At 37.0% G+C, this 26,656-nt stretch overlaps 1 protein-coding gene and 1 long non-coding RNA gene across 11 annotated transcripts in view; both read left to right on the top strand.

The window, feature by feature from the left end:
• Window positions 1–11,699, top strand: part of usp54b (ubiquitin specific peptidase 54b) — a 198,303-nt gene extending 186,604 nt beyond the window's left edge. The window contains exons 17-21 of one of the 5 annotated variants that reach the window (XR_012049421.1): window positions 395–1,071; window positions 1,147–1,274; window positions 1,358–1,492; window positions 1,634–1,772; window positions 7,846–11,699. Coding sequence is in view for 2 of the 5 variants with exons in the window: in XM_072912693.1 (XP_072768794.1) it covers window positions 395–1,071; window positions 1,147–1,274; window positions 1,358–1,684 (1,132 nt within the window). In the remaining 3 variants the exon portion in view is untranslated. Of the gene's footprint in view, window positions 1–394; window positions 1,072–1,146; window positions 1,275–1,357; window positions 2,718–7,845 lie in introns of those variants that run through there. The other 4 variants (XR_012049420.1, XR_012049419.1, XM_061931743.2 and 1 more) reach the window with 4 other exon arrangements.
• A 5,697-nt stretch (window positions 11,700–17,396) lies between these two features.
• On the top strand, window positions 17,397–22,683 carry LOC133577644 (uncharacterized). 6 transcript variants are annotated; one of them, XR_012049412.1, is made up of 5 exons: window positions 17,403–19,409; window positions 19,520–19,767; window positions 19,834–19,898; window positions 20,073–21,328; window positions 21,631–22,683. It is a non-coding gene; the product is annotated as an uncharacterized lncRNA (long non-coding RNA). The 6 variants fall into 6 exon arrangements; XR_012049409.1 differs by having other exon boundaries at window positions 17,397–18,231; window positions 18,927–19,409; window positions 19,520–21,328; XR_012049413.1 differs by having other exon boundaries at window positions 17,400–19,409; window positions 19,520–20,659; window positions 20,877–21,328.
• The last annotated feature ends 3,973 nt before the right edge of the window (window positions 22,684–26,656 follow it).

Raw genomic sequence — 26,656 nt, 5'->3', positions numbered from 1 at the left:
GCGCCCCCTTTGGACAAAATGTATTAAAAATAAAAAAATAAATATGTATATAGAGACGTACTGTAATAACGAAAGTGAATAATGACGATTAAAAAACACTTACAAACAAAAATAAAAACAAATAAAAAATTAACAAAAAGCTTGCCTTTTTTATTTTTGCATAGTATGTATATATTATTAATGTTGTAAATACACATCTTTATATATCTAGAAAGGGTGGTCCTGAAGAGGTAGGCATTTTTCTCAGGTCTCAAGAACGTAACAAATACAAGAATGTGTGTGTGTGTGTGTGTGTGTGTGTGTGTGTGTGTGTGTGTGTGTGTGTGTGTCCTTCCAACTACACACTTGACATCACCCCCTTACCCCCCACCCAAACCCTATTTGTGTCCTCCAGTGAACAGCCTGGCCCGGTCCAAGTACTGCTGACACCCAATCAGGAGGAGTTCGAGGACCAGGCGTCGGCCAACCAGAACCCGCCCCCTCTGCCCCCTCTTCCCCCTCCGCCCCCGCCCTACCGCGCCCCCGCCGCCCCTCCCTGCCCTGCCGCGCTCACCCTCAGCATCCCCCACCCGTGCGCCCCTTCCAGCCGGGGCGGGGGAAGCGACACGGGGGTGCGGCTGTGCGAGCTGCTGCAGGCGGGGGGCGTGAGCGTCAGACCCCTGGGAAGGCACTTGGCCATCTCGCTACCGTCGCTCCCCTTGCGGTTTTGGGACGCGCCCGTCACGCCACCCCCTCGTCCCCCTCCCCCCCCGCCTCCGGAAGCCCCCGGGCAAAGGAAACCTGCCTCCCCTCTCTGGCAGCCGCCCCAGCCGGATCCCGCCCCGCAGCCTTGGCGGCCCACCGACGGCGCCACCCGCCATTGGTCGTCCTGGAGTCTGGACCGCCCCGACGCCATGGTGACGCCCTATGACACCCCCCCGGACCACTGGGCTCCCATCCCGCCTAGGCAGTGTGCCAGTCGCCCCCCTTCTCGGGGGCACCACGGCGACCCCAGGAGCTGTGAGCACGAGGAGGCGGAGTTGACGGAACTCGACACCCTTTACCAGGCCAGTCTGCAGGCGGGGAGGACAGGTGGGGGGTGGCAGCCTTGTCGCCATAGCAACAGCTCCAGCGACACACTTTTTTGACAACCCGTCTTCTACGCAGGCTGCAGCCCGTCAGAGCGGCTTATATCCAGAGTGGGCGGCCAGGCCCGCTCCAGAACCCCCAACGCCGACATGGAGAGGAGCGTGTTCGGGCCGGACGGCGCCAGAAGCCCCACCTACCTCAACAAGGTAACCCCTCCCCCCTCGTCCGATTGCTCTTCACTTTGACCTAACTTTTACACCCCCTTCTCCTAAATTTTGACTCCGTTCAGCCAATGGTGTTGCAGGGTCCACGTTTGGGGGCGGGGCCCGACGAGGCGGGCAACCTGAGGCGAATCGGACGCAGCCTGAGCGGCACGGTGGTGGTGACGCCGCGCCACGGCCGACTGACCGCCACCCGCAGCTTTGTGAGTGACCACCCGTCGCCCTCCTGTGGCCGGCGCGGCTCACTGCATGCCGTCGTGGCGACACGCTTCCTGTGTCTTCACCTCTCTCTGCTTTTCTTTCTCCTTCTTCTTCTCTGTCTTTGTGCTGTGTGTCTTCCCAAGGCGAAGCAGGCTGACGCCAGTGCCTCCCATTGCTTACTTCCTCTCTCCTGAGTCCCTGTCGCTATCGCACCTCCATCACTTCCTCCATCCTCTTCATCACCAACACTTGTCATCACCACCTCCCTCCACCGCCTCACAGGTAAACAGCACACTGTGTCACCTTTAAACTGCTCCCCAGACCACACCATGCAGTGTTCCTCATAAAACCCAAAACCAGTGAAGTTGGCACGTCGTGTAAATGGTAAATAAAAACAGAATACAATGATTTGAAAATCCTTTTCAATTTATATTCAATTGAATAGACTGCAAAGACAAGATATTTCATGTTTGAACTGAGAAACCTATTTTTTTTGGTGTTTAATGTATCCCGGAAGAGTTAGGGCTGCATGGGATTCTGGGTATTTGTCCTGTTGTGTTTATGTTGTGTTACGGTGCAGATGTTCTCCCGAAATGTGTTTGTCATTCTTGTTTGGTGTGGGTTCACAGTGTGGCGCATTATTAGTAAGAGTGTTAAAGTTTTTTTTATACCGCCACCGTCAGTGTAACCTGTGTGGTTGTTGACCAAGTATGCCTTGCTGTCACCTACGTGAGCAAGCGGAAGCCCCATACAACATGTGGCTGATCAGGCACGCTGGTTGTAGCGGGCGCTATATGCTGTACCATCACGGCACGTATGACGCTGCCAAGCGCTAATCATTTAAAACCCGTGTGCCGCACCAGCTTAAAAATTCCATAAAAAGGTGTGGGCCGCGTGTCTGAGATCCCTGGTTTATACATAGCACAAAACAAATAAAAAACTTTGTATGCAGTGTTATTTCATTTAAAATTTCAACAATTTTTGCGGCTCCCATTGTTTTCTATAATTTGTGAAACTGGTCAAAATGGCTCTTTGACTGGTAAAGGTTGCCGACCCCTGGACTAGACTAAGTGAGATGACGGCAATTGACACCAGGGGATGGTAATGTTCAATAATTTATTACAAACCCTGTTTCCATATGAGTTGGGAAATTGTGTTATATGTAAATATAAACGGAATACAATGATTTGCAAATCATTTTCAACCCATATTCAGTTGAATATGCTACAAAGACAACATATTTGATGTTCAAACTGATAAACATTTTTTTTTTTTTTTTTGCAAATAATCATTAACTTTAGAATTTGATGCCAGCAACACGTGACAAAGAAGTTGGGAAAGGTGGCAATAAATACTGATAAAGTTGAAGAATGCTCATCAAACACTTATTTGTGTCATGTCGGTGTAATCATGTTTTGTTTTAGTCATGTTTTGTTTAGTTATTGGACTCTTTAGTTTCTGGCTTTTCACTCCCTGGTCTTGTTTCCATAGTTACCCATTAGTTTCACCTGTTTCACGTTTGGACTCATTGTGCACTCTTGTTTGTCACCATAGCAACCCATTAGTTTTCACCTGTCACGTCACGCACCTGTTTCACGTTTTGAGTCACGCACCTGTTTTCACTAATCATGTCTGTAGTATTTAAGTTAATTGTTTTCAGTTTGTCGTTCTGGTGACATCCCGCATTCTTACCCCTGTCACACTCTGTCTACCTCTGCGCACTTCATGCCATGTCCAAGTAAGTTTTTTCTATCAAGACGTGGACTATGGTGTGTTTGTTTTCCCGAGATGCAAGTAAAGCTGGACTGGTCATGGCGTGAAGGTAAATACATATTTAATAATAACACTCAAAGGAACAAAAAGCACGCTCAAGGCGGATGTACAAACTTGACTAACGAAACAAAAAGACTTGCACGTGGGCAAAAAAAACTGTGAACAATTAAACAAAAACACTAACTGTGGCATTAATAGAAAAAAACTTACTTGGACATGGCATGAAGTGCGCAGAGGTAGACAGAGTGTGACAGGGGTAAGAATGCGGGATGTCACCAGAACGACAAACTGAAAACAATGAACTTAAATACTACAGACATGATTAGCGAAAACAGGTGCGTGACTCAAAACATGAAACAGGTGCGTGACGTGACAGGTGAAAACTAATGGGTTGCTATGGTGACAAACAAGAGTGCACAATGAGTCCAAACGTGAAACAGGTGAAACTAATGGGTAACTATGGAAACAAGACCAGGGAGTGAAAAGCCAGAAACTAAAGAGTCCAATAACTAAACAAAACATGACTAAAACAAAACATGATTACACCGACATGACAATTTGGAACATCCCACAGGTGTGCAGGCAAATTGGGAACAGGTGGGTGCCATGATTGGGTATAAAAACAGCTTCCCAAAAAAATGCTCAGTCTTTCACAAGAAAGGATGGGGCGAGGTACACAACTTTGTCCACAACTGCGTGAGCAAATAGTCAAACAGTTTAAGAACAACGTTTCTCAAAGTGCAATTGCAAGAAATTTAGGGATTTCAACATCTACGGTCCATAATATCATCAAAAGGTTCAGAGAATCTGGAGAAATCACTCCACGTAAGCGGCATGGCCGGAAACCAACATTGAATGACCGTGACCTTCGATCCCTCAAAAACCGACATCAATCTCTAAAGGATATCACCACATGGGCTCAGGAACACTTCAGAAAACCACTGTCACTAAATAGTTTGTCGCTACATCTGTAAGTGCAAGTTAAAGCTCTACTATGCAAAGCGAAAGCCATTTATCAACAACACCCAGAAAAGCCGCCTGCTTCTCTGGGCCCGAGATCATCTAAGATGGACTCATGCAAAGTGGAAAAGTGTTCTGTGGTCTGACGAGTCCACATTTCAAATTGTTTTTGGAAATATTCGACATCGTGTCATCCCGGACCAAAGGGGAAGCGAACCATCCATTAGTGCCCAAGGCATGGGTAACTAGCGTGCCGTGAGATACAGTCTGTGTGCCGTGGCGTGGGAGATCATCTAATTTCACCTATTTGGGTTAAAAATATTTTTTGCAAGCCAGTAATTATAGTCTGCAAATGATGTGTTGTTGTTGAGTGTCGGTGCTGTCTAGAGCTCGGCAGAGTAACCGTGTAATACTCTTCCATATCAGTAGGTGGTATCCGGTAGCTAATTGCTTTGTAGATGTCGGGAACAGCGGGAGGCAGCGTGCAGGTAAAAAGGTATCTAATGCTTAAACCAAAAATAAACAAAAGGTGAGTGCCCCTAAGAAAAGGCATTGAAGCTTAGGGAAGGCTATGCAGAACCAAACTAAAACTGAACTGGCTGCAAACTAAACAAAAACAGAATGCTGGACGACAGCAAAGACTTACTGTGGCGCAAATACGGCGTCCACAAAGTACATCCGAACATGACATGACAATCAACAATGTCCCCACAAAGAAGGATAAAAACAACTAAAATCTTCCTGATTGCTAAAACAAAGTAGATGCGGGAAATATCGCTGACAGGTAAAACATGAAACTGCTACAGGAAAATACCAAAAAAAGAGAAAAAGCCATTAAAATAGGAGCGCAAGACAAAAACTAAAACAACACACACAGGAAAACAGCAATAAACTCCAAATAAGTCAGGGCGTGATGTGACAGGTGGTGACAGTACACCTACTTTGAGACAAGAGCTATATTGATGCATGCTTGGTTATGGTTTAAAGTCATATCCAACAATTGCGACAACGACTTTTTACTGTCAACTGAGTTTCGTTTTTTAATGACGTCTGCTGGTGGTGTGCCTCCAGATTTATTCAACGCAAAAAATGTGCCTTGGCTCAAAAAAAGGTTGAAAAACACCGACTTACACATCTGTGAAGGCGCCATTAATGCTGAAAGGTACATACAGCTTTTGGAACAGCTTATGCTGCCATCTAAGCGCCGTCTTTTTCATGGACGCCCCTGCTTATTTCAGCAAGACAATGCCAAGCCACATTCAGCACGTGTTACAACAGCGTGGCTTCCTAAAAAAAAAAGAGTGCGGGTACTTTCCTGGCCCGCCTGCAGTCCAGACCTGTCTCCCATCGAAAATGTGTGGCGCATTATGAAGCGTAAAATACGCTGTTGAACGACTGAAGCTCTACATAAAACAAGAATGGGAAAGAATTCCACTTTCAAAGCTTCAACAATTAGTTTTCTGAGTTCCCAATCGTTTATTGAGTGTTGTTAAAAGGAAAGGCCATGTAACAGTGGTGAACATGCCCTTTCCCAACTACTTTGGCACGTGTTGCAGCCATGAAATTCTAAGTTAATTATTATTTACAAAAAATAAAATAAAGTTTATGAGTTTGAACATCAAATATCTTGTCTTTGTAGTGCATTCAATTGAATATGGCTTGAAAAGGATTTGCAAATCATTGTATTCCGTTTATATTTACATCTAACACAATTTCCCAACTCATATGGAAACGGGGTTTGTACTAAATGTATTTCTACAGTATCTATATATACTGTATATAAATATCACCCCAAACCTTTGCGCCATGTTTGTGCTGCAACATTTTAATCGTTTTTGTTATTATTATTCATGACAAACCTCGTAAAACATTAATAACATAAAAACTATAATAATTAGACAAAACAACACAAATAAAGGGGACACGTTTGGGGCATACTTGCCAACCTTGAGACCTCCGATTTCGGGAGGTGGGGGGTGGGGGGCGTGGTCGGGGGTGGGGCGGGGGCGTGGTTAATATATATATATATATATATACATATATATGTATATATATATATATATATATATATATATATATATATATATATATATATATATATATATATATATATATATATATATATAAATAAATTAAATAAATACTTGAATTTCAGTGTTCATTTATTTACACATATACACACACATAACACTCCTCTACTCATTGTTAAGTTAAGGGTTGAATTGTCCATCCTTGTTCTATTCTCTGTCACTATTTCAGAACACACACATTATACAAATATACATTATAAAATCAATAAGAAAACGGGAGCTCTAATTTGGGAGTCTGAATTAGGATCAGAAGTTCCTATATAAACATTGCGCACTCACGTCGCCATTTTGTATTGATTACTGCAGCTGTGCACTGGATTTATTCACAAATACAAACTACAACTCACAAACACTTTAGAGTTAGGCTCCACCATCAGAATGTGTACTTAAACTTACAAAGATCACATGGATATTATTCAGTGAGTTGATTCACCAAAACTAACCTGTTATACAGGAGGAAAAAGCACACAGAACGTTTCAATTGTTCACAGACTGGTCGCTCTCATCAGAATGACAAGACACTTCCGGTCTGCAGGTGATAGCATTCAATTGGGAAGAAACGCCCTACTGCCCCCTACTGACCAATGTGAATACTGATAAATGTGGAATGACAGCTCCAAAAACGAATTCAAACCACAAAATAAATCAGCACAAAAATGTGACACATTATGGGTGGGTCACATGTGCATGTACAACAGGCTGTCAACACGTCACTCAGGTCCGTATGGACCTGAGTGGCCTCCAGCTCCGCCTGAATTTCGGGAGATTTTCGGGAGAAAATTTGTCCCGGGAGGTTTTCGGGAGAGGCGCTGAATTTCGGGAGTCTCCCGGAAAATCCGGGAGGGTTGGCAAGTATGCGTTTGGGGTGATGTTGAAAAAGTGCTGCAATTTTTTTTTGTCTAACAATTATTGTGTGTATGTTATTAATGTGTTTGTTATTATTCATAACCAGCCCCATAAAACGTTAACAGAAAAATTGTAATAGTTGAATAAAAAAAAAAGTGTTTACGGCACAAACTATTGGGACAAGTTTGAGGTGATTTTGGACAGGTTGGGTGGGGGCGGGGTTGTTGTTGTTGTTATAAACAGGGGCGCCGCTAGGGATTTTGGGCCCCATGAAAAGAATCTTTACAGGGCCCCCAACACAGTGTCATTATTTTTTTCTGTATTATAATTTCATCATCATTAGGGGCCTCTCTAGGCCCCCCTCCATCATGGGCCTCTAGAATCCGTCTCCTTTACCCCCCCCCTTTTCGGCGCCCCTGGTTATGAATAATAAAACATCACCGGTCAGGAAATTAATTTTAGAATACCTTAAAAACCGTAAAGTTCCGGGAGCCTCTCACTGTAATGCTCGTTACCGCCCCCTACAGGGGAGGAGTGGAATAGAATCCCTTTTTTTTCCCCTCCCAAATGAAAACAAAGTTGGACGAGTTCATGTCCTGGTGGTCCTGGCCAGAGCAGCGTTGTCATGTTTGATATCAGAGTTGGTGTTTCGTGTCTCAGTATCGTCCTCTGCTCTGCTTGTCCAGGAGTTGTCGGGCGGCGCCGGGAGTTTCTGGCTGTGTCTGACGGGGGTCAAGCTGGACCAGAGTCCCGCCCGCCCTCACTGATCCTCGGGCGCCACTAGGGACGGACAAGCCCCTCCCCCTTTCCTGCAAATGCCACGCAAAACCACACGCACGCACACACCTGCAGCGACGTAGAGCGCCCTTGCTTGGCCCCGCCCCCTTTTCCTGGAACCCTTTAACCCCACTATTCTGTCTATGCAGTCACTCCTGGCCCATCCCGATAGCCACGCCTCTTCCTGTTTCTTCACGGGCATTTCCTGTCGGACGTAGCAGAGCTGATTGGGGGACGTTGTACAGAACAGCAGGAGCCCCGCCCCCTTTTTCCTGCCCTCCAGCCAATCACAGCTCCCCCTGTTTCTACCTGGAGCTCCCAGTTGGATTCTTTTCTCCCCTCCCCTTCCTTTCGACCGTCGCTTCCCTTCCAAAAAAAATGACCCAGTAGCGAGTGGGGAAGATTGTAGGAACGACGCTCTAGTGCACTTTGCGAGGAGACGAAGTGCACTTTTTTACCGAAGGACTGAAGGGAGGAAGCTTCACTTTAAAAAAAAAGGTCTCAGGTTCTAATCCGCGATACACTTTATACTCCCGGTCAGGCCCAGACATGTTGCTTTAAATGTGCGTTAGAGCTCTATTTTCAGCCTGCCTGCTGGAGGATGTCAACCATGTTGGTCACGCACACACACACACACACACACACACACACACACATACACACACACACACACACACACACACACACACACACACACACACACACTTGTATTTCTTGCCTTCTTGAGACATAGGAAAAAAGCCTACCTCTTTAGGACCAGCCTTTCTAGATATATAAAGATGTGTATTTACAACATTAATAATATATACATACTATGCAAATATATATAAAAAAGCTTTATTATATAAGAATTTCACAAGAAAAAGGTCACAATTTCACAAAAAAAACTTAGAATGTTGGCAGTATTATAATAAAAGTCGTCATTTTACTCAACGCAAGTCTACATTTTTACAGAAAAACTGAATTTTACATGACAAATGTCACCATTTTGCGTGAAACTAATAATTTTACATAAAAAGGTCATCATTTTACATGTAAAAGTCATAATTTCACATGAAAAAGTCATAATTTGAGGAGAAAAACTTAGAATGTTGGTAGTATTGTAATAAAAGTCGTCATTTTACTCAACGCAAGTCCAAATTTTTACAAGAAAAACTGAATTTTACATGACAAATGTCACCATTTTGCGTGAAACTAATAATTTTACATGTAAGTCATAATTCCACATGAAAAAGTTCTAATTTCACATGAAAAAGTTATAATTTTACATTAAAAAAGTCATAATTTTACATGGAAAAAGTCCTAATTTGACATGAAAAAGTCATAATTTGAGGAGAAAAGCTTAGAATCTTGGCAGTGTTATAATAAAAGTCGTCATTTTACTCAACGCAAGTCCAAATTTTTACAAGAAAAAATGAATTTTACATGACAAATGTCACCATTTTACATTAAACTAATAATTGTACATGAAAAAGTCATAATTTCACATGAAAAAGTCATAATTTGAGGAGAAAAATTTAGAATGTTGGCAGTATTGTAATAAAAGTCGTCATTTTACTCAACGCAAGTCCAAATTTTTAAAAGGAAAACTGAATTTTATATGACAAATGTCACTATTTTGCGTGAAACTAATAATTTTACATGAAAAGGTCATCATTTTACATGTAAAAGTCATAATTTGACATGAAAAAGTCATAATTTGACATGAAAAAGTCATAATTTTCCATGAAAAAGTCATAATTTGACATGAAAAAGTCATCATTTTACGAGAAAAGCTTGGAATGTTGGCCGTATTATAATAAAAGTCGTCATTTTACTCAACGCAAATCCACATTTTTACATGACAAATGTCACCATTTTGCGTGAAACTAATAATTTTACATGAAAAGGTCATAATTTTACATGTAAAAGTCATTATTTCACATGAAAAAGTCATAATTTGACATAAAAAAGTCATAATTTTCCATGAAAAAGTCATAATTTGACATGAAAAAGTCATCATTTTACGAGAAAAACTTTGAATTTTGGCAGTTTTGTAATAAAAGTCATAATTTTAACAACACAAGTCCAAATCTTTACAAGAAAAACTGAATTTTACATGACAAATGTCACCATTTTGCGTGAAACTAATAATTGTACATGTAAAAGTCATAATTTAACATGAAAAAGTTATTATTTGACATGAAAGTCATAATTTGACATGAAAAAGTCATAATTTGAGGAGAAAAACTTGGTATTGTAATAAAAGTCATCATTTTACGAGAAAAGCTTGGAATGTTGGCCGTATTGTAATAAAAGTCGTCATTTTACTCAACGCAAGTCCAAATTTTTACAAGAAAAACTGAATTTTACATGACAAATGTCACCATTTTGCGTTAAACTAATAATTTCACATGAAAAAGTCATAATTTGACATGAAAAAGTTATAATTTTACATGAAAAAGTCATAATTTGACGTAAAAAGTCATAATTTTCAATGAAAAAGTCACAATTTGACATGAAAAAGTCATAATTTTACGAGAAAAACTTAGAATGTTGGCCGTATTGTAATAAAAGTCGTAATTTTACTCAACGCAAGCCCAAATTTTTAAAAGGAAAACTGAATTTTACATGACAAATGTCACCATTTTGCATTAAACTAATAATTTTACAAGTAAAAGTCATAATTTCACATGAAAAAGTTATTATTTGACATGAAAAAGTCATAATTTGACATGAAAAAGTCATAATTTTACGAGAAAAACTTAGAATGTTGGCAGTATTTTAATAAGAGTCGTCATTTTACTCAACGCAAGTCCAAATTTTTACAAGAAAAACTGAATTTTACATGACAAATGTCACCATTTTCCGTTAAACTAATAATTTTACATGAAAAAGTCATAATTTGACATGAAAAAGTCATAATTTTCCATGAAAAAGTCATAATTTGACATGAAAAAGTCATCATTTTACGAGAAAAACTTTGAATTTTGGCAGTTTTGTAATAAAAGTCATAATTTTACTCAACACAAGTCCAAATCTTTACAAGAAAAACTGAATTTTACATGACAAATGTCTCCATTTTGCATGAAACTAATAATTGTACATTTAAAAGTCATAATTTGACATGAAAAAGTTATTTGACATGAAAGTCATAATTTGACATAAAAAAGTCATAATTTGAGGAGAAAATCTTAGAATGTTGGCAGTATTATCATAAAAGTCGTCATTTTACTCAACGCAAGTCCCAATTTTTACAAGAAAAACTGAATTTTACATGACAAATGTCACCATTTCGCCTTAAACTAATAATTTTACATGTAAATGTCATAATTTCACATGAAAAAGTTATAATTTTATATGAAAAAGTTATAATTTTTCATGAAAAAGTCATAATTTGACATGAAAAAGTTATAATTTGACATGAAAAAGTCATAATTTTACATGAAAAAGTCATAATTTTACATGAGAAAAATCATAATTTGACATGAAAAAGTCATAATTTGAGGAGAAAAACTTAGAATGTTGGCAGTATTATAATAAAAGTCGTCATTTTACTCAACGCAAGTCCAAATTTTTACAAGAAAAACTGAATTTTACATGACAAATGTCGCCATTTTGCGTTGAACTAATAATCTCACATGAAAAAGTCATAATTTGACATGAAAAAGTTATAATTTTACATGAAAAAGTCATAATTTGACATGAAAAAGTCATAATTTTACGAGAAAAACTTAGAATGTTGGCAGTATTGTAATAAAAGTCGTCATTTTACTCAACACAAGTCCGAATTTATACAAGGAAAACTGAATTTTACATGACAAATGTCACAATTTTGCATTAAACTAATAATTTTACATGAAAAGGTCATCATTTTACATGTAAAGGTCATAATTTGACATGAAAAAGTCATAATTTGACATGAAAAAGTCATAATTTTCCATGAAAAAGTCATCATTTGACATGAAAAAGTCATCATTTTACAAGAAAAGCTTAGAATGTTGGCCGTATTGTAATAAAAGTCATAATTTTACTCAACGCAAGTCCAAATTTTTACAAGAAAAAATGAATTTTACATGACAAATGTCACCATTTTGCGTGAAACTAATAATTTTACATGTAAAGGTCATAATTTGACATGAAAAAAAATCATAATTTTCCATGAAAAAGTCATCATTTGACATGAAAAAGTCATCATTTTACGAGAAAAACTTAGAATGTTGGCCGTATTGTAATAAAAGTCGTCATTTTACTCAACGCAAGTCCAAATTTTTACAAGAAAAATTTAATTTTACATGACAAATGTCACCATTTTGCATTAAACTAATAATTTTACATTAAAAAGTCATAATTTGACATGAAAAAGTCATAATTTGACATGAAAAAGTCATAATTTGAGGAGAAAATCTTAGAATGTTGGCAGTATTATAATAAAAGTCGTCATTTTACTCAATGCAAGTCCAAATTTTTACAAGAAAAACTGAATTTTACATGACAAATGTCACCATTTTGCGTTAAACTAATAATTTTACATGTAAAAGTCATAATTTGACATGAAAAAGTGATCATTTGACATGAAAAAGTTATAATTTGACATGAAAAAGTCATAATTTGACATGAAAAAGTCATAATTTGACATGAAAAAGTCATAATTTTACATGAAAAAGTCATAATTTTACATGAAAAAGTTATTATTTGACATGAAAAAATCATAATTTGACATGAAAAAGTCATAATTTTACGAGAAAAACTTAGAATGTTGGCAGTATTGTAATAAAAGTCGCCATTTTACTTAACGCAAGTCCAAATCTTTACAAGAAAAACTGAATTTTACATGAAAAATGTCAGCATTTTGCACTAAACTAATAATTTCACATGAAAAAGTCATAATTTGACATGAAAAAGTTATAATTTTACATGAAAAAGTCATAATTTGACATGAAAAAGTTATAATTTTACATGAAAAAGTCATAATTTGATATGAAAAAGTCATAATTTTACGAGAAAAACTTAGAATGTTGGCAGTATTGTAATAAAAGTCGTCATTTTACTCAACGCAAGTCCAAATTTTTACAAGAAAAACGGAACATTTGTGCAATATTATGATAAAAGTTGGAATTTTACTCGATAACAGTCCCAATTTTACAAGAAAAGCGTAAAAATGTTGGCATTTTTATGACGAGAGTGATAATTTTACTCGACAAAAGTCACAATTTTATAAGAACACTTTAAAAATGTTGGCAACGTTATAATAATAATCTGAATTTTACTCGGCAAAATTATGACCTAAGTCATAATTTTACTAAAGAAAAATGTCACTATTTTACAAGAACAACCAAAAAATTGGCAATATTGTGATAAAAGTCTGAATTCTACATGACAAATGTCACCATTTTGCATTAAAAAGTCATAATTTTACATGAAAAAGTCATAATTTTACATGGAAAAAGTCATAATTTTACATGAAAAAGTCATATTTTTACAAGTAAACGTCATTATTTTACATGAAAATTTCATAATTTTACAAGAAAAACTTAGAATGTTGGCAGTTATATAATAAAAGTCGTCATTTTACTCAAGGCAAGTCCAAATTTTGACAAGAAAAACGGAACATTTGTGCAATATTATGATAAAAGTTGGAATTTTACTCGATAACAGTCGCAATTTTACAAGAAAAGCGTAAAAATTTGGGCATTTTTATGACAAGAGTGGTAATTTTACTCGAAAAAAGTCACAATTTTATAAGAACACTTTAAAATGTTGGCAACGTTATAACGATAATGGGAATTTTACTCTGCAAAATTATGACCAAAGTCATCATTTTACTGAAAAAAATATCACTATTTTACAAGAACAACCAAAAAATTGGCAATATTATGGTAAAAGTCTGAATTCTACATGACAAATGTCACCATTTTGCATTAAAAAGTCATAATTTCACATGAAAAAGTCATAATTTTACATTGAAAAGTCATAATTTTACATGAAAAAGTCATAATTTGACATGAAAAAGTCATCATTTGACATGAAAAAGTCATAATTTTATGAGAAAAACTGAGAATGTTGGCCGTATTGTAATAAAAGTTGTCATTTTACTCAACGACAAAAGTCGCAATTTTATAAGAACACTTTAAAATGTTGGCAACGTTATGACAATAATTGGAATTTTACTCGGCAAAATTATGACCAAAGTCATCATTTTACTAAAAAGAAATGTCACTATTTTACAAGAACAACACAAAAATTGGCAATATTGTGATAAAAGTCAAAATTTTACATGACAAATGTCACCATTGTGCGTTAAACTGTAATAATTTTACATGAAAAAGTCGTAATTTTACAAGAACAACAAAAAAATTGGCAATATTGTGATAAAAGTCAGAATTTTACATGACAAATGTCACCATTTTGCATTAAAAAGTCATAATTTTACATGAAAATTTCATAATTTTACGAGAAAAACTTTGAATGTTGGCAGTGTTATAATAAAAGTCGTGATTTTACTCAACGCAAGTCCAAATTTTGACAAGAAAAACGGAACATTTGTGTGATATTATGATAAAAGTTGGAATTTTACTCGATAATTTTACAAGAAAAGCGTAAAAATTGGGGCATTTTTATGACAAGAGTGGTAATTTTACTCGACAAAAGTCACAATTTTATAACAACACTTTAAAATGTTGGCAACGTTATAACGATTTTGGGAATTTCACTCTGCAAAATTATGACCAAAGTCATCATTTTACTGAAAAAAATGTCACTATTTTACAAGAACAACCAAAAAATTGGCAATATTGTGGTAAAAGTCTGAATTCTACATGACAATTTTGCATTAAAAAGTCATAATTTTACATGAAAAAGTCATAATTTTACATTGAAAAGTCATAATTTTACGAGAAAAACTTAGAATGTTGGCAGTATTGTAATAAAAGTCATTTTACTCAACGACAAAAGTCACAATTTTATAAGAACACTTTAAAATGTTGGCAAAGTTATAACAATAATGGGAATTTTACTCGGCAAAATTATGACCAAAGTCATCATTTTACTAAAAAAAATTGTCACTATTTTACAAGAACAACACAAAAATTGGCAATATTGTGATAAAAGTCAGAATTTTACATGACAAATGTTACCATTTTGCATTAAAAAGTCATAATTTTACATGAAAAAGTCATAATTTTACGAGAAAAACTTAGAATGTTGGCAGTGTTATAATAAAAGTCGTCATCTTACTCAACGCAAGTCCAAATTTTGATAAGAAAAACGGAACATTTGTGTGATATTATGATAAAAGTTGGAATTTTACTCGATAATTTTACAAGAAAAGCGTAAAAATTTGCGCATTTTTATGACAAGAGTGGTAATTTTACTCGACAAAAGTCACAATTTTATAACAACACTTTAAAATGTTGGCAACGTTATAACGATTATGGGAATTTCACTCTGCAAAATTATGACCAAAGTCATCATTTTACTGAAAAAAATGTCACTATTTTACAAGAACAACCAAAAAATTGGCAATATTGTGGTAAAAGTCTGAATTCTACATGACAATTTTGCATTAAAAAGTCATAATTTTACATGAAAAAGTCATAATTTTACATTGAAAAGTCATAATTTTACGAGAAAAACTTAGAATGTTGGCAGTATTGTAATAAAAGTCATTTTACTCAACGACAAAAGTCACAATTTTATAAGAACACTTTAAAATGTTGGCAAAGTTATAACAATAATGGGAATTTTACTCGGCAAAATTATGACCAAAGTCATCATTTTACTAAAAAAAATTGTCACTATTTTACAAGAACAACACAAAAATTGGCAATATTGTGATAAAAGTCAGAATTTTACATGACAAATGTTACCATTTTGCATTAAAAAGTCATAATTTTACATGAAAAAGTCATAATTGTACGAGAAAAACTTAGAATGTTGGCAGTGTTATAATAAAAGTCGTCATCTTACTCAACGCAAGTCCAAATTTTGACAAGAAAAACGGAACATTTGTGTGATATTATGATAAAAGTTGGAATTTTACTCGATAATTTTACAAGAAAAGCGTAAAAATTTGCGCATTTTTATGACAAGAGTGGTAATTTTACTCGACAAAAGTCACAATTTTATAACAACACTTTAAAATGTTGGCAACGTTATAACGATTATGGGAATTTCACTCTGCAAAATTATGACAAAAGTCATAATTTTACGCCCAAAAAATTACACAATTTTACAAGAACAAAAAAATTGGCAATATTTTGCATTAAAAAGTCATAATTTTACATGACAAATGTCACCATTTTGCATTAAAAAGTCATAATTTTACATGAAAAAGTCATAATTTTACATGAAAAAAGTCATAATTTTACATGAAAAGGTCATAATTTTACGAGAAAATATTGCAATATTACAGAAACGGAAAGAATATGAGAAATTGTTCCCAATTTCATAAGAAAGAAGTCGACAAATTGTGAGAAAAAGACTGCTTTTAGTTCATTCATTTATTTATTTATTTTTTATTTTTTTGGTTTTTAATATTCATTATTTACTTCAAGTTATTACAGTATGTCTCTATATACATATTAAAAAAAAAATTGTTTTAATTAATTTTGGCCAAAGGGGGCGCATTTCAAATTTGTACACACACTTGTTATTTCATATGTTGACCAGAGGGGGAGCACTTTTGAAAGCGACACAGTCAATTTGAAAAATCCCTCCTTTTTGGGACCACCCTCATTTTGATAGATTTCACCACCAGGGGTGCAAATGAGATATCTATTTTTTACTTAAGGCCGATGACAAAGGAGTAAGGGACCACAGATGGCGCCTGTGCCGCACTTTGGGCAACCCAGCCGTAGAAGCTAACTGTTAATGGCCACTATAGTCTGAGTACCGTAGTCTATTAGTTCATTCTATGGTCACATATGGGACACGGGTTGTCTTACGTCAGCACCCGAAGTCGTAAAATCAGCTGTTCACCTGTTTTTTTTTTTTTTTCGGGGACGAATAGGGAAGTCCTTCTTTAGCTGCCGTCTTCTTTCATCATATATTGCTGCCTTTGCACCTGTCAATGTTTACTTTTGTATGCACATTAAATCAACAAAAAATCCTGACTTTGGAGCAATGTTCACGGACTCTAGTATTTGGCTCTCTATTAGATGTAATGGTTTTCCGTATTGGGACCATGATTTATGTCCTAACCTCCTCATATGGAAGCTACTTTTCCTTGTTGATGTCTCAAGAAGGGTAGAAATACAAGAACACACACACACGCACACACACCCTTGCTAAGCAGTAGGGGTGTAACGCTACATGAGGGAACAAGATGCAACATTTGTAAATAGCAAACATGAGGGCTAGCACGGACGGCTCATTCTTTATATATATATATATATATATATATATATATATATATATATATATATATATATATATATCAAAACCATTAAGGGCTCCCCTCAAGTTTGGTGATGAAAGGTCTTAGTCATTAAAGGGTTAAAAATATTTAATATATTATTATTTATTTATTTTTTTACTTTCAATATTTTAATATCTATAGATCACATTTGGATTTATCTGTTGCCATTACATTTTTAATTTTTTTTTTTTTTTTTTAAAGTAGGGAGGGGATTTATATGGCTCCATTCCTGGGTGGGTCTCGCGTGAGAGGAAGAGGGTGAGTTAGCATATTTTTCAGATCATAAAGCGTACCGGATTATAAGGCGCACTGTCGATGAAGGCGTCTATTCGGGACTATTTTTATAGAAAAGGTGCACCAGATTATAAGGCACACGGTCAATTCAGGACTATTTTCATACAAAAGGCGCACCAGATTATAAAGCGCAATGTTGATGAATGGGACTATTCGGGACTACTTTCATTCAAAAAGCGCACTAGATTATAAGGCGCAATGTTGATGAATGGGACTATTTGGGACTATTTTCATAGAAAAGGTGCTCCATGAACAGGTTAATTCTGGATTATTTTCAAACTAAAAGGTGCACCAGATTATAGGGCGCACTGTCGATGAACGGGTCTATTCGGGACTATTTTCATCCAAAAGGTGCACCAGATTATAAAGCGCACCGTCGATGAACTGGTCTATTCGGGACTATTTTCATAGAAAAGGTGCACCAGACCATAAGGCGCACTGTCAATTTGAGACTATTTTCATCCAAAAGGCGCACCGGATTACAAAGCGCACCGTCGTTGAACGGGACTATATGGGACTATTTTCACAGAAAAGGTGCACCAGATTATAAAGCACACGGTCAATTCGGGATTATTTTCCTCCAAAAGGCGCACCAGATTATAAGGCGCACTGTCGATGAATGGGACTATTTGGGACTATTTTCATCCAAAAGGTGCACCATGAACAGGTTAATTCGGGATTATTTTCAAACTAAAGGTGGACCAGATTATAGGGCGCACTGTCGATGAACCGGTCTAATTGGGACTATTTTCATACAAAAGGCGCACCAGATTATAAGGCCCATTGTTGATGAACGGGTCTATTTGGGACTATTTTCATAGAAAAGGTGCACCATGAACAGGTTAATTCGGAATTATTTTCAAACTAAAAAATGCACCAGATTATAGGGCGCACTGTCGATGAACGGGTCTATTCGGGACTATTTTCATCCAAAAGGTGCACCAGATTATAAAGCGCACCGTCGATGAACTGGTCTATTCGGGACTATTTTCATAGAAAAGATGCACCAGACCATAAGGCGCACGGTCTATTTGAGCCTATTTTCATCCAAAAGGCGCACCGGATTATAAAGCGTAATGTTGATGAACTGGTCTATTTGGGACTATCTTCATACAAAAGGCGCACCGGATTACAAAGCGCACCGTCGATGAATGGGACTATTTTCATAGAAAAGGCGCACCAGATTATAAAGCACACGGTCAATTCGGGATTATTTTCCTCCAAAAGGCGCACCAGATTATAAGGCGCACTGTCGATGAACGGGACTATTTTCCTCCAAAAGGCGCACCAGATTATAAGGCGCACTGTCGATGAACGGGACTATTTTCATCCAAAAGGCGCACCAGATTGTAAAGCGCACTGTCGATGAACGGTTCTATTTGGGACTATTTTCATAGAAAAGGTGCACCATGAACAGGTTAATTCGGGATTATTTTCAAACTAAATGGTGCACCAGATTATAGGGCGCACTGTCAATGAACGGGTCTATTCGGGACTATTTTCATCCAAAAGGTGCACCAGATTATAAAGCGCACCGTTGATGGCGCACCGGATTATAAGGCGCACTGTCAATGAATGGGTCTATTTAGGACTATTTTCATCGAAAAGGTGCACCATGAACAGGTTAATTTGGGATTATTTTCAAACAAAAGGCGCACCAGTTTATAAGGCGCACTGTCGATGAACGGGTCTATTCGGGACTATTTTCATCCAAAAGGTGCACCAGATTGTAAAGCGCACTGTCGATGAACGGTTCTATTTGGGACTATTTTCATCGAAAAGGTGCACCATGAACAGGTTAATTCGGGATTATTTTCAAACTAAAAGGTGCACCAGATTATAAAGCGCACCGTTGATGAACTGGTCTATTCAGGACTATTTTCATGGAAAAGGTGCACCAGACCATAAGGCGCACTGTCGATGAACTGGTCTATTCGAGACTATTTTCATTCAAAGGGTGCACCAGACCATAAGGCGCACTGTCGATGAATGGGTCTATTTGGGACTACTTTCTTAGAAAAGGCGCACCAGATTATAAGGCACACGGTGAATTTGAGGTTATTTTCCTCCAAAAGGCGCACCAGATTGTAAAGCGCACTGTCGATGAACGGGACTATTTGGGACTATTTTCATAGAAAAGGTGCACCAGACCATAAGGCACACTGTCGATAAACGGGACTATTTGGGACTATTTTCATAAAAAAAGGTGCACCAGACCATAAGGCGCACTGTCGATGAACGGGACTATTTGGGACTATTTTCATAGAAAAGGTGCACCATGAACAGGTTAATTGGGGATTATTTTCAAACTAAAGGTGCACCAGATTGTAAAATGCAATGTCGATGAACGGGTCTATTTGGGACTATTTTGATCCAAAAGGTGCACCAGATTATAAAGTGCAATGTTGATGAACGGGACTATTCTGAACTATTTTCATAGAAAAGGTGCACCAGACCATAAGGCGCACTGTCGATGAACGGGTCTATTTGGGACTATTTTCATAGAAAAGGTGCACCATGAACAGGTTAATTCGGGATTATTTTCCTCCAAAAGGTGCACCAGATTATAAAGCGCACTGTCGATGAGCGGGACTATTTGGGACTATTTTCATAGAAAAGGTGCACCAGACCATAAGGCGCACTGTCGATGAACGGGTCTATTTGGGACTATTTTCATAGAAAAGGTGCACCATGAACAGGTTAATTCGGGATTATTTTCCTCCAAAAGGTGCACCAGATTATAAAGCGCACTGTCGATGAGCGGGACTATTTGGGACTATTTTCATAGAAAAGGTGCACCAGACCATAAGGCGCACTGTCAATAAACGGGACTATTTGGGACTATTTTCATAGAAAAGGTGCACCATGAACAGGTTAATTGGGTATTATTTTCCTCCAAAAGGCGCACCAGATTATAAAGCGCACTGTCGATGAGCGGGACTATTTGTGACTATTTTCATAGAAAAGGTGCACCAGACCATAAGGCGCACTGTCGATAAACGGGACTATTTGGGACTATTTTCATAGAAAAGGTGCACCATGAACAGGTTAATTCGGGATTATTTTCAAACAAAAGGTGCATCAGATTGTAAAATGCAATGTCGATGAACGGGTCTATTTGGGACTATTTTGATCCAAAAGGTGCACCAGATTATAAAGTGCAATGTTGATGAACGGGACTATTTTCATAGAAAAGGTGCACCAGACCATAAAGTGCATGGTCTATTTTAGACTATTTTCATGGAAAAGGTGCACCAGACCATAAGGCGCACTGTCAATGAACAGGTCTATTCGGGACTATTTTCATTCAAAAGGTGCACCGGATTATAAGGCGCACTGTCGATGAACGGGACTATTTGGGACTATTTTCATAGAAAAGGTGCACCAGACCATAAGGCGCACTGTCGATAAACCGAACTATTTGGGACTATTTTCATAGAAAAGGTGCACCATGAACAGGTTAATTGGGGATTATTTTCAAACTAAAGGTGCACCAGATTGTAAAATGCAATGTCGATGAACGGGTCTATTTGGGACTATTTTGATCCAAAAGGTGCACCAGATTATAAAGTGCAATGTTGATGAACGGGACTATTCGGGACTATTTTCATAGAAAAAGGTGCACCAGATCATAAGGCGCACTGTCGATGAACTGGTCTATTCGAGACTATTTTCATTCAAAAGGTGCACCAGACCATAAGGCGCACTGTCGATGAACGGGTCTATTATGATAAATGGGTTGTACTTGTATAGCGCTTTTCAACCTTCAAGGTACTCAAAGCGCTTTGACACTACTTCCACATTTACCCATTCACACACACATTCACACACTGATGGAGGGAGCTGCCATGCAAGGCGCTACCAGCACCCATCAGGAGCAAGGGTGAAGTGTCTTGCTCAGGACACAACGGACATGACGAGGTTGGTACTAGGTGGGGATTGAACCAGGGACCCTCGGGTCGCGCACGGCCACTCTTCCACTGCGCCACGCCGTCCCCATAAGGCGCACTGTCGATGAACGGGTCTATTCGGGACTATTTTCATTCAAAAGGCGCACCGGATTATAAGGCGCACTGTCGATGAACGGGACTATTTAGGACTATTTTCATAGAAAAGGTGCACCAAGAACAGGTTAATTCGGGATTATTTTCAAACAAAAGGCGCACCGGATTATAAGGCGCCCTGTCGATGAACGGGACTATTTAGGACTATTTTCATAGAAAAGGTGCACCAAGAACAGGTTAATTCGGGATTATTTTCAAACAAAAGGCGCACCGGATTATAAGGCGCCCTGTCAATGAACGGGACTATTTGGGACTATTTTCATTCAATAAGTACTGTATACATATTGCAGCTTGTAGTCCTGTTCCCTGTCTGCACTTATCTTGTCCAAACAGGACACTCAAACTGGGCCAGCGTGTTTTTAAGCTCGGGCTTCTCCTTGGCAGAAACGCTTCCTGTCCCTCCCTCATTGTGCGGGAACACACCTGTACAGGTACATGTACCGTTACACCCCTACTATGCAGCGTCAACGTCATGCTCTACATTCAACAAGAAGAAAGGTGGCCATTGTAAGAATGCATTGAGCTAACAAAACCAAAGGTTGGCGTTTATTGCAGAGCAACACCCGTCTTTTTATTTCTCCTTTTTTTCTTCTGTCTTTTTCAAACTCCAAGGATGCGGGAGAATGTAGCCAATTGTAGCGCTTGAGTCCGCTATGCAAATCCACCCTCCCCCTCAAGGCCCTGTATCAGCCAGGAGGACACAACACAACACAACACAACACAACACACACTTCAAGAGGAGGAGATGTCATGTTTTAATGCTGCTGGTGGACTTTCTTCTTCTTCTGCATCTATTTACTCGTTATACTTTCAAGCAATGGAATGCAAGCAGTGAAGAAGAGCAGGAGAGCGACCCACCAGAAGGAATGAATGAATGAATGTATGCTACAGGATGTGTCACATTAGTAGTGTTGCTCGGGGGAAAGCGGGAACCTGTATTTTTGCAATAAACTTATTACCGATGCACTCCCACAGGGGGCGTAACCACCGTACTGCGACTCCAACTCTGTCATCTGCAAACATGTACTATAAGTATGACTCCTGTCACATAGAACGTCTGTCACTGGTATTTTTCTACTAGATTCCTAAAAACATCAGAGCTCTGCTATCATATACAACGTCTTTGACTATTATTTTTGCAGTCATTAATGTTAACGATCATTTCTACAGTATATTCCTAAAAACAGCCAAGCTTTTGAGTATTTTTGACTAACATTTTTGCATTTGATTCCTAAAAACAGCAAAGTTTTCCAATCGTTTTTAGGATTTTTGACCAACATTTTTTTCAGTAGATTCCTAAAAACAGCAGAGCTTTCCAATCATTTGGAGGATTTTTAACAAACAATTGTTGCATTAGATCACGCTAAAAACAGCTGGACTTTCCAATCATTTAAAAAAAAAATTGACCAACATTTTTTCAGTAGATTCCTAAAAACAGCAACGTTTTCCAATCGTTTTGAGGATTTTTGACCAACATTTTTTTCATTAGATTACTAAAAACAGCAGTTTTCCAATCGTTTTGAGGATTTTTGACCAACATTTTTTTCATTAGATTACTAAAAACAGCAGTTTTCCAATCGTTTTGAGGATATTTGGCCAACATTTTTTTCAGTAGATTCCTAAAAACAGCAGAGCTTTCAATCATTTTGAGTATTTTTGACTAACATTTTTGCAGAAGATTCCTAAAAACAGCAGAGCTTTTCAATCGTTTTGAGGATTTTTGACCAACATTTTTGCAGTAGATTCCTAAAAAGAGCAGAGTTTTCCGATTGTTTTGAGGATTTTTGACCAACATTTTTTGGAGTAGATTCCTAAAAACAGCAGAACTTTCCAATCATTTTGAAGATTTTTGACTAACATTTTTGCAGTAGATCATGCTAAAAACAGCAGAGCTTTCCAATCATTTTGAGGATTTTTGACCAACATTTTTTTCATTAGATTACTAAAAACAGCAGTTTTCCAATCGTTTTGAGGATATTTGACCAAATTTTTTTTCATTAGATTACTAAAAACAGCAGTTCTCCAATCGTTTTGAGGATTTTTGACCAACATTTTTTTTCATTAGATTACTAAAAACAGCAGTTTTCCAATTGTTTTGAGGATTTTTGACCAACATTTTTGCGGTAGATTCCTAAAAACAGCAGAGTTTTCCAATTGTTTTGAGGATATTTGGCCAACATTTTTTTCAGTAGATTCCTAAAAACAGCAGAGCTTTCAATCATTTTGAGTATTTTTGACTAACATTTTTGCAGAAGATTCCTAAAAACAGCAGAGCTTTTCAATCGTTTTGAGGATTTTTGACCAACATTTTTGCAGTAGATTCCTAAAAAGAGCAGAGTTTTCCGATTGTTTTGAGGATTTTTGACCAACATTTTTTGGAGTAGATTCCTAAAAACAGCAGAACTTTCCAATAATTTTGAGGATTTTTGACTAACATTTTTGCAGTAGATCATGCTAAAAACAGCAGAGCTTTCCAATCATTTTGAGGATTTTTGACCAACATTTTTTTCATTAGATTACTAAAAACAGCAGTTTTCCAATCGTTTTGAGGATTTTTGACCAATTTTTTTTCCATTAGATTACTAAAAACAGCAGTTTTCCAATCGTTTTGAGGATTTTTGACCAACATTTTTTTCATTAGATTACTAAAAACAGCAGTTTTCCAATCGTTTTGAGGATTTTTGACCAACATTTTTGCGGTAGATTCCTAAAAACAGCAGAGTTTTCCAATTGTTTTGAGGATATTTGGCCAACATTTTTTTCAGTAGATTCCTAAAAACAGCAGAGCTTTCAATCATTTTGAGTATTTTTGACTAAAGATTTTTGCAGAAGATTCCTAAAAACAGCAGAGCTTTTCAATCGTTTTGAGGATTTTTGACCAACATTTTTGCAGTAGATTCCTAAAAAGAGCAGTTTTCCGATCGTTTTGAGGATTTTTGACCAATTTTTTTTTCATTAGATTACTAAAAACAGCAGTTTTCCAATCGTTTTGAGGATTTTTGACCAACATTTTTGCGGTAGATTCCTAAAAACAGCAGAGTTTTCCAATTGTTTTGAGGATATTTGGCCAACATTCTTTTCAGTAGATTCCTAAAAACAGCAGAGCTTTCAATCATTTTGAGTATTTTTGACTAACATTTTTGCAGAAGATTCCTAAAATCAGCAGAGTTTTCCAATCGTTTTGAGTATATTTGACCAACATTTTTGCAGTAGATTTCTAAAAGTAGCAGAGTTTTCCAATCGTTTTGAGGATTTTGGACCAACATTTTGTTTCAGTAGATTCCTAAAAACAGCAGAGTTTTCCAATCGTTTTAAGGATATTTGACCAACATTTTTTTCAGTAGATTCATAAAAACAGCAGTTTTCCAATCGTTTTGAGGATTTTTGACCAACATTTTTGCGGTAGATTCCTAAAAACAGCAGAGTTTTCCAATTGTTTTGAGGATATTTGGCCAACATTTTTTTCAGTAGATTCCTAAAAACAGCAGAGCTTTCAATCATTTTGAGTATTTTTGACTAACATTTTTGCAGAAGATTCCTAAAAACAGCAGAGCTTTTCAATCGTTTTGAGGATTTTTGACCAACATTTTTGCAGTAGATTCCTAAAAAGAGCAGTTTTCCGATCGTTTTGAGGATTTTTGACCAACATTTTTTGGAGTAGATTCCTAAAAACAGCAGAACTTTCCAATCATTTTGAGGATTTTTGACTAACATTTTTGCAGTAGATCATGCTAAAAACAGCAGAGCTTTCCAATCATTTTGAGGATTTTTGACCAACATTTTTTTCATTAGATTATTAAAAACAGCAGTTTTCCAATCGTTTTGAGGATTTTTGACCAAATTTTTTTCCATTAGATTACTAAAAACAGCAGTTTTCCAATCGTTTTGAGGATTTTTGACCAACATTTTTGCGGTAGATTCCTAAAAACAGCAGAGTTTTCCAATTGTTTTGAGGATATTTGGCCAACATTTTTTTCAGTAGATTCCTAAAAACAGCAGAGCTTTCAATCATTTTGAGTATTTTTGACTAACATTTTTGCAGAAGATTCCTAAAATCAGCAGAGTTTTCCAATCGTTTTGAGTATATTTGACCAACATTTTTGCAGTAGATTCCTAAAAGTAGCAGAGTTTTCCAATCGTTTTGAGGATTTTGGACCAACATTTTGTTTCAGTAGATTCCTAAAAACAGCAGAGTTTTCCAATCGTTTTAAGGATATTTGACCAACATTTTTTTCAGTAGATTCATAAAAACAGCAGAGCTTTCGAATCGTTTTGAGGATATTTGACCAAAATTTTTGCAGTAGATTCCTAAAAGTAGCAGAGTTTTCCAATCGTTTTGAGGATTTTGGACCAACATTTTGTTTCAGTAGATTCCTAAAAACAGCAGAGTTTTCCAATTGTTTTAAGGATATTTGACCAACATTTTTTTCAGTAGATTCTGAAAAACAGCAGAGCTTTCGAATCGTTTTGACAATTTTTGACTAAAAAGTTGTGCAGTAGATCATGCTAATAGCAGAGCTTTCCAATCATTTTGAGTATTTTTGACTAACATTTTTGCAGGAGATTCCTAAAAACGTCAGAGCTTTTCAATCATTTTGAGGATTTTTCACCAACATTTTTGCAGAAGATTCATAAAAAGAGCAGAGTTTTCCAATCATTTGGAGGATTTTTAACAAACAATTGTTGCATTAGATCATAATAAAAACAGCTGGACTTTCCAATCATTTTTTAAAAATTTGACTATCGTTTTTGCAGTAGATTCCTAAAAACAGCAGAGCTTTCCAATCATTTTGAGGATTTTTGACTACCAATTTTTGCAGTAGATCATGCTAAAAACAGCAGAGCGTTTCAATCATTTGAAAGATAATTGACCAACATTTTTTCAGTAGATTCCTAAAAACAGCAGAGTTTTCCAATCGTTTTGAGGATTTTTGACCAACTTTTTGCAGTAGATTCCTAAAAACA

Source organism: Nerophis lumbriciformis, linkage group LG39, assembly GCF_033978685.3.
Source record: "Nerophis lumbriciformis linkage group LG39, RoL_Nlum_v2.1, whole genome shotgun sequence".
Taxonomy (NCBI): domain Eukaryota; kingdom Metazoa; phylum Chordata; class Actinopteri; order Syngnathiformes; family Syngnathidae; genus Nerophis; species Nerophis lumbriciformis.
Note: the sequence above shows the minus strand (reverse complement) of the source record. Positions and strands in the feature narration are given on the sequence as shown.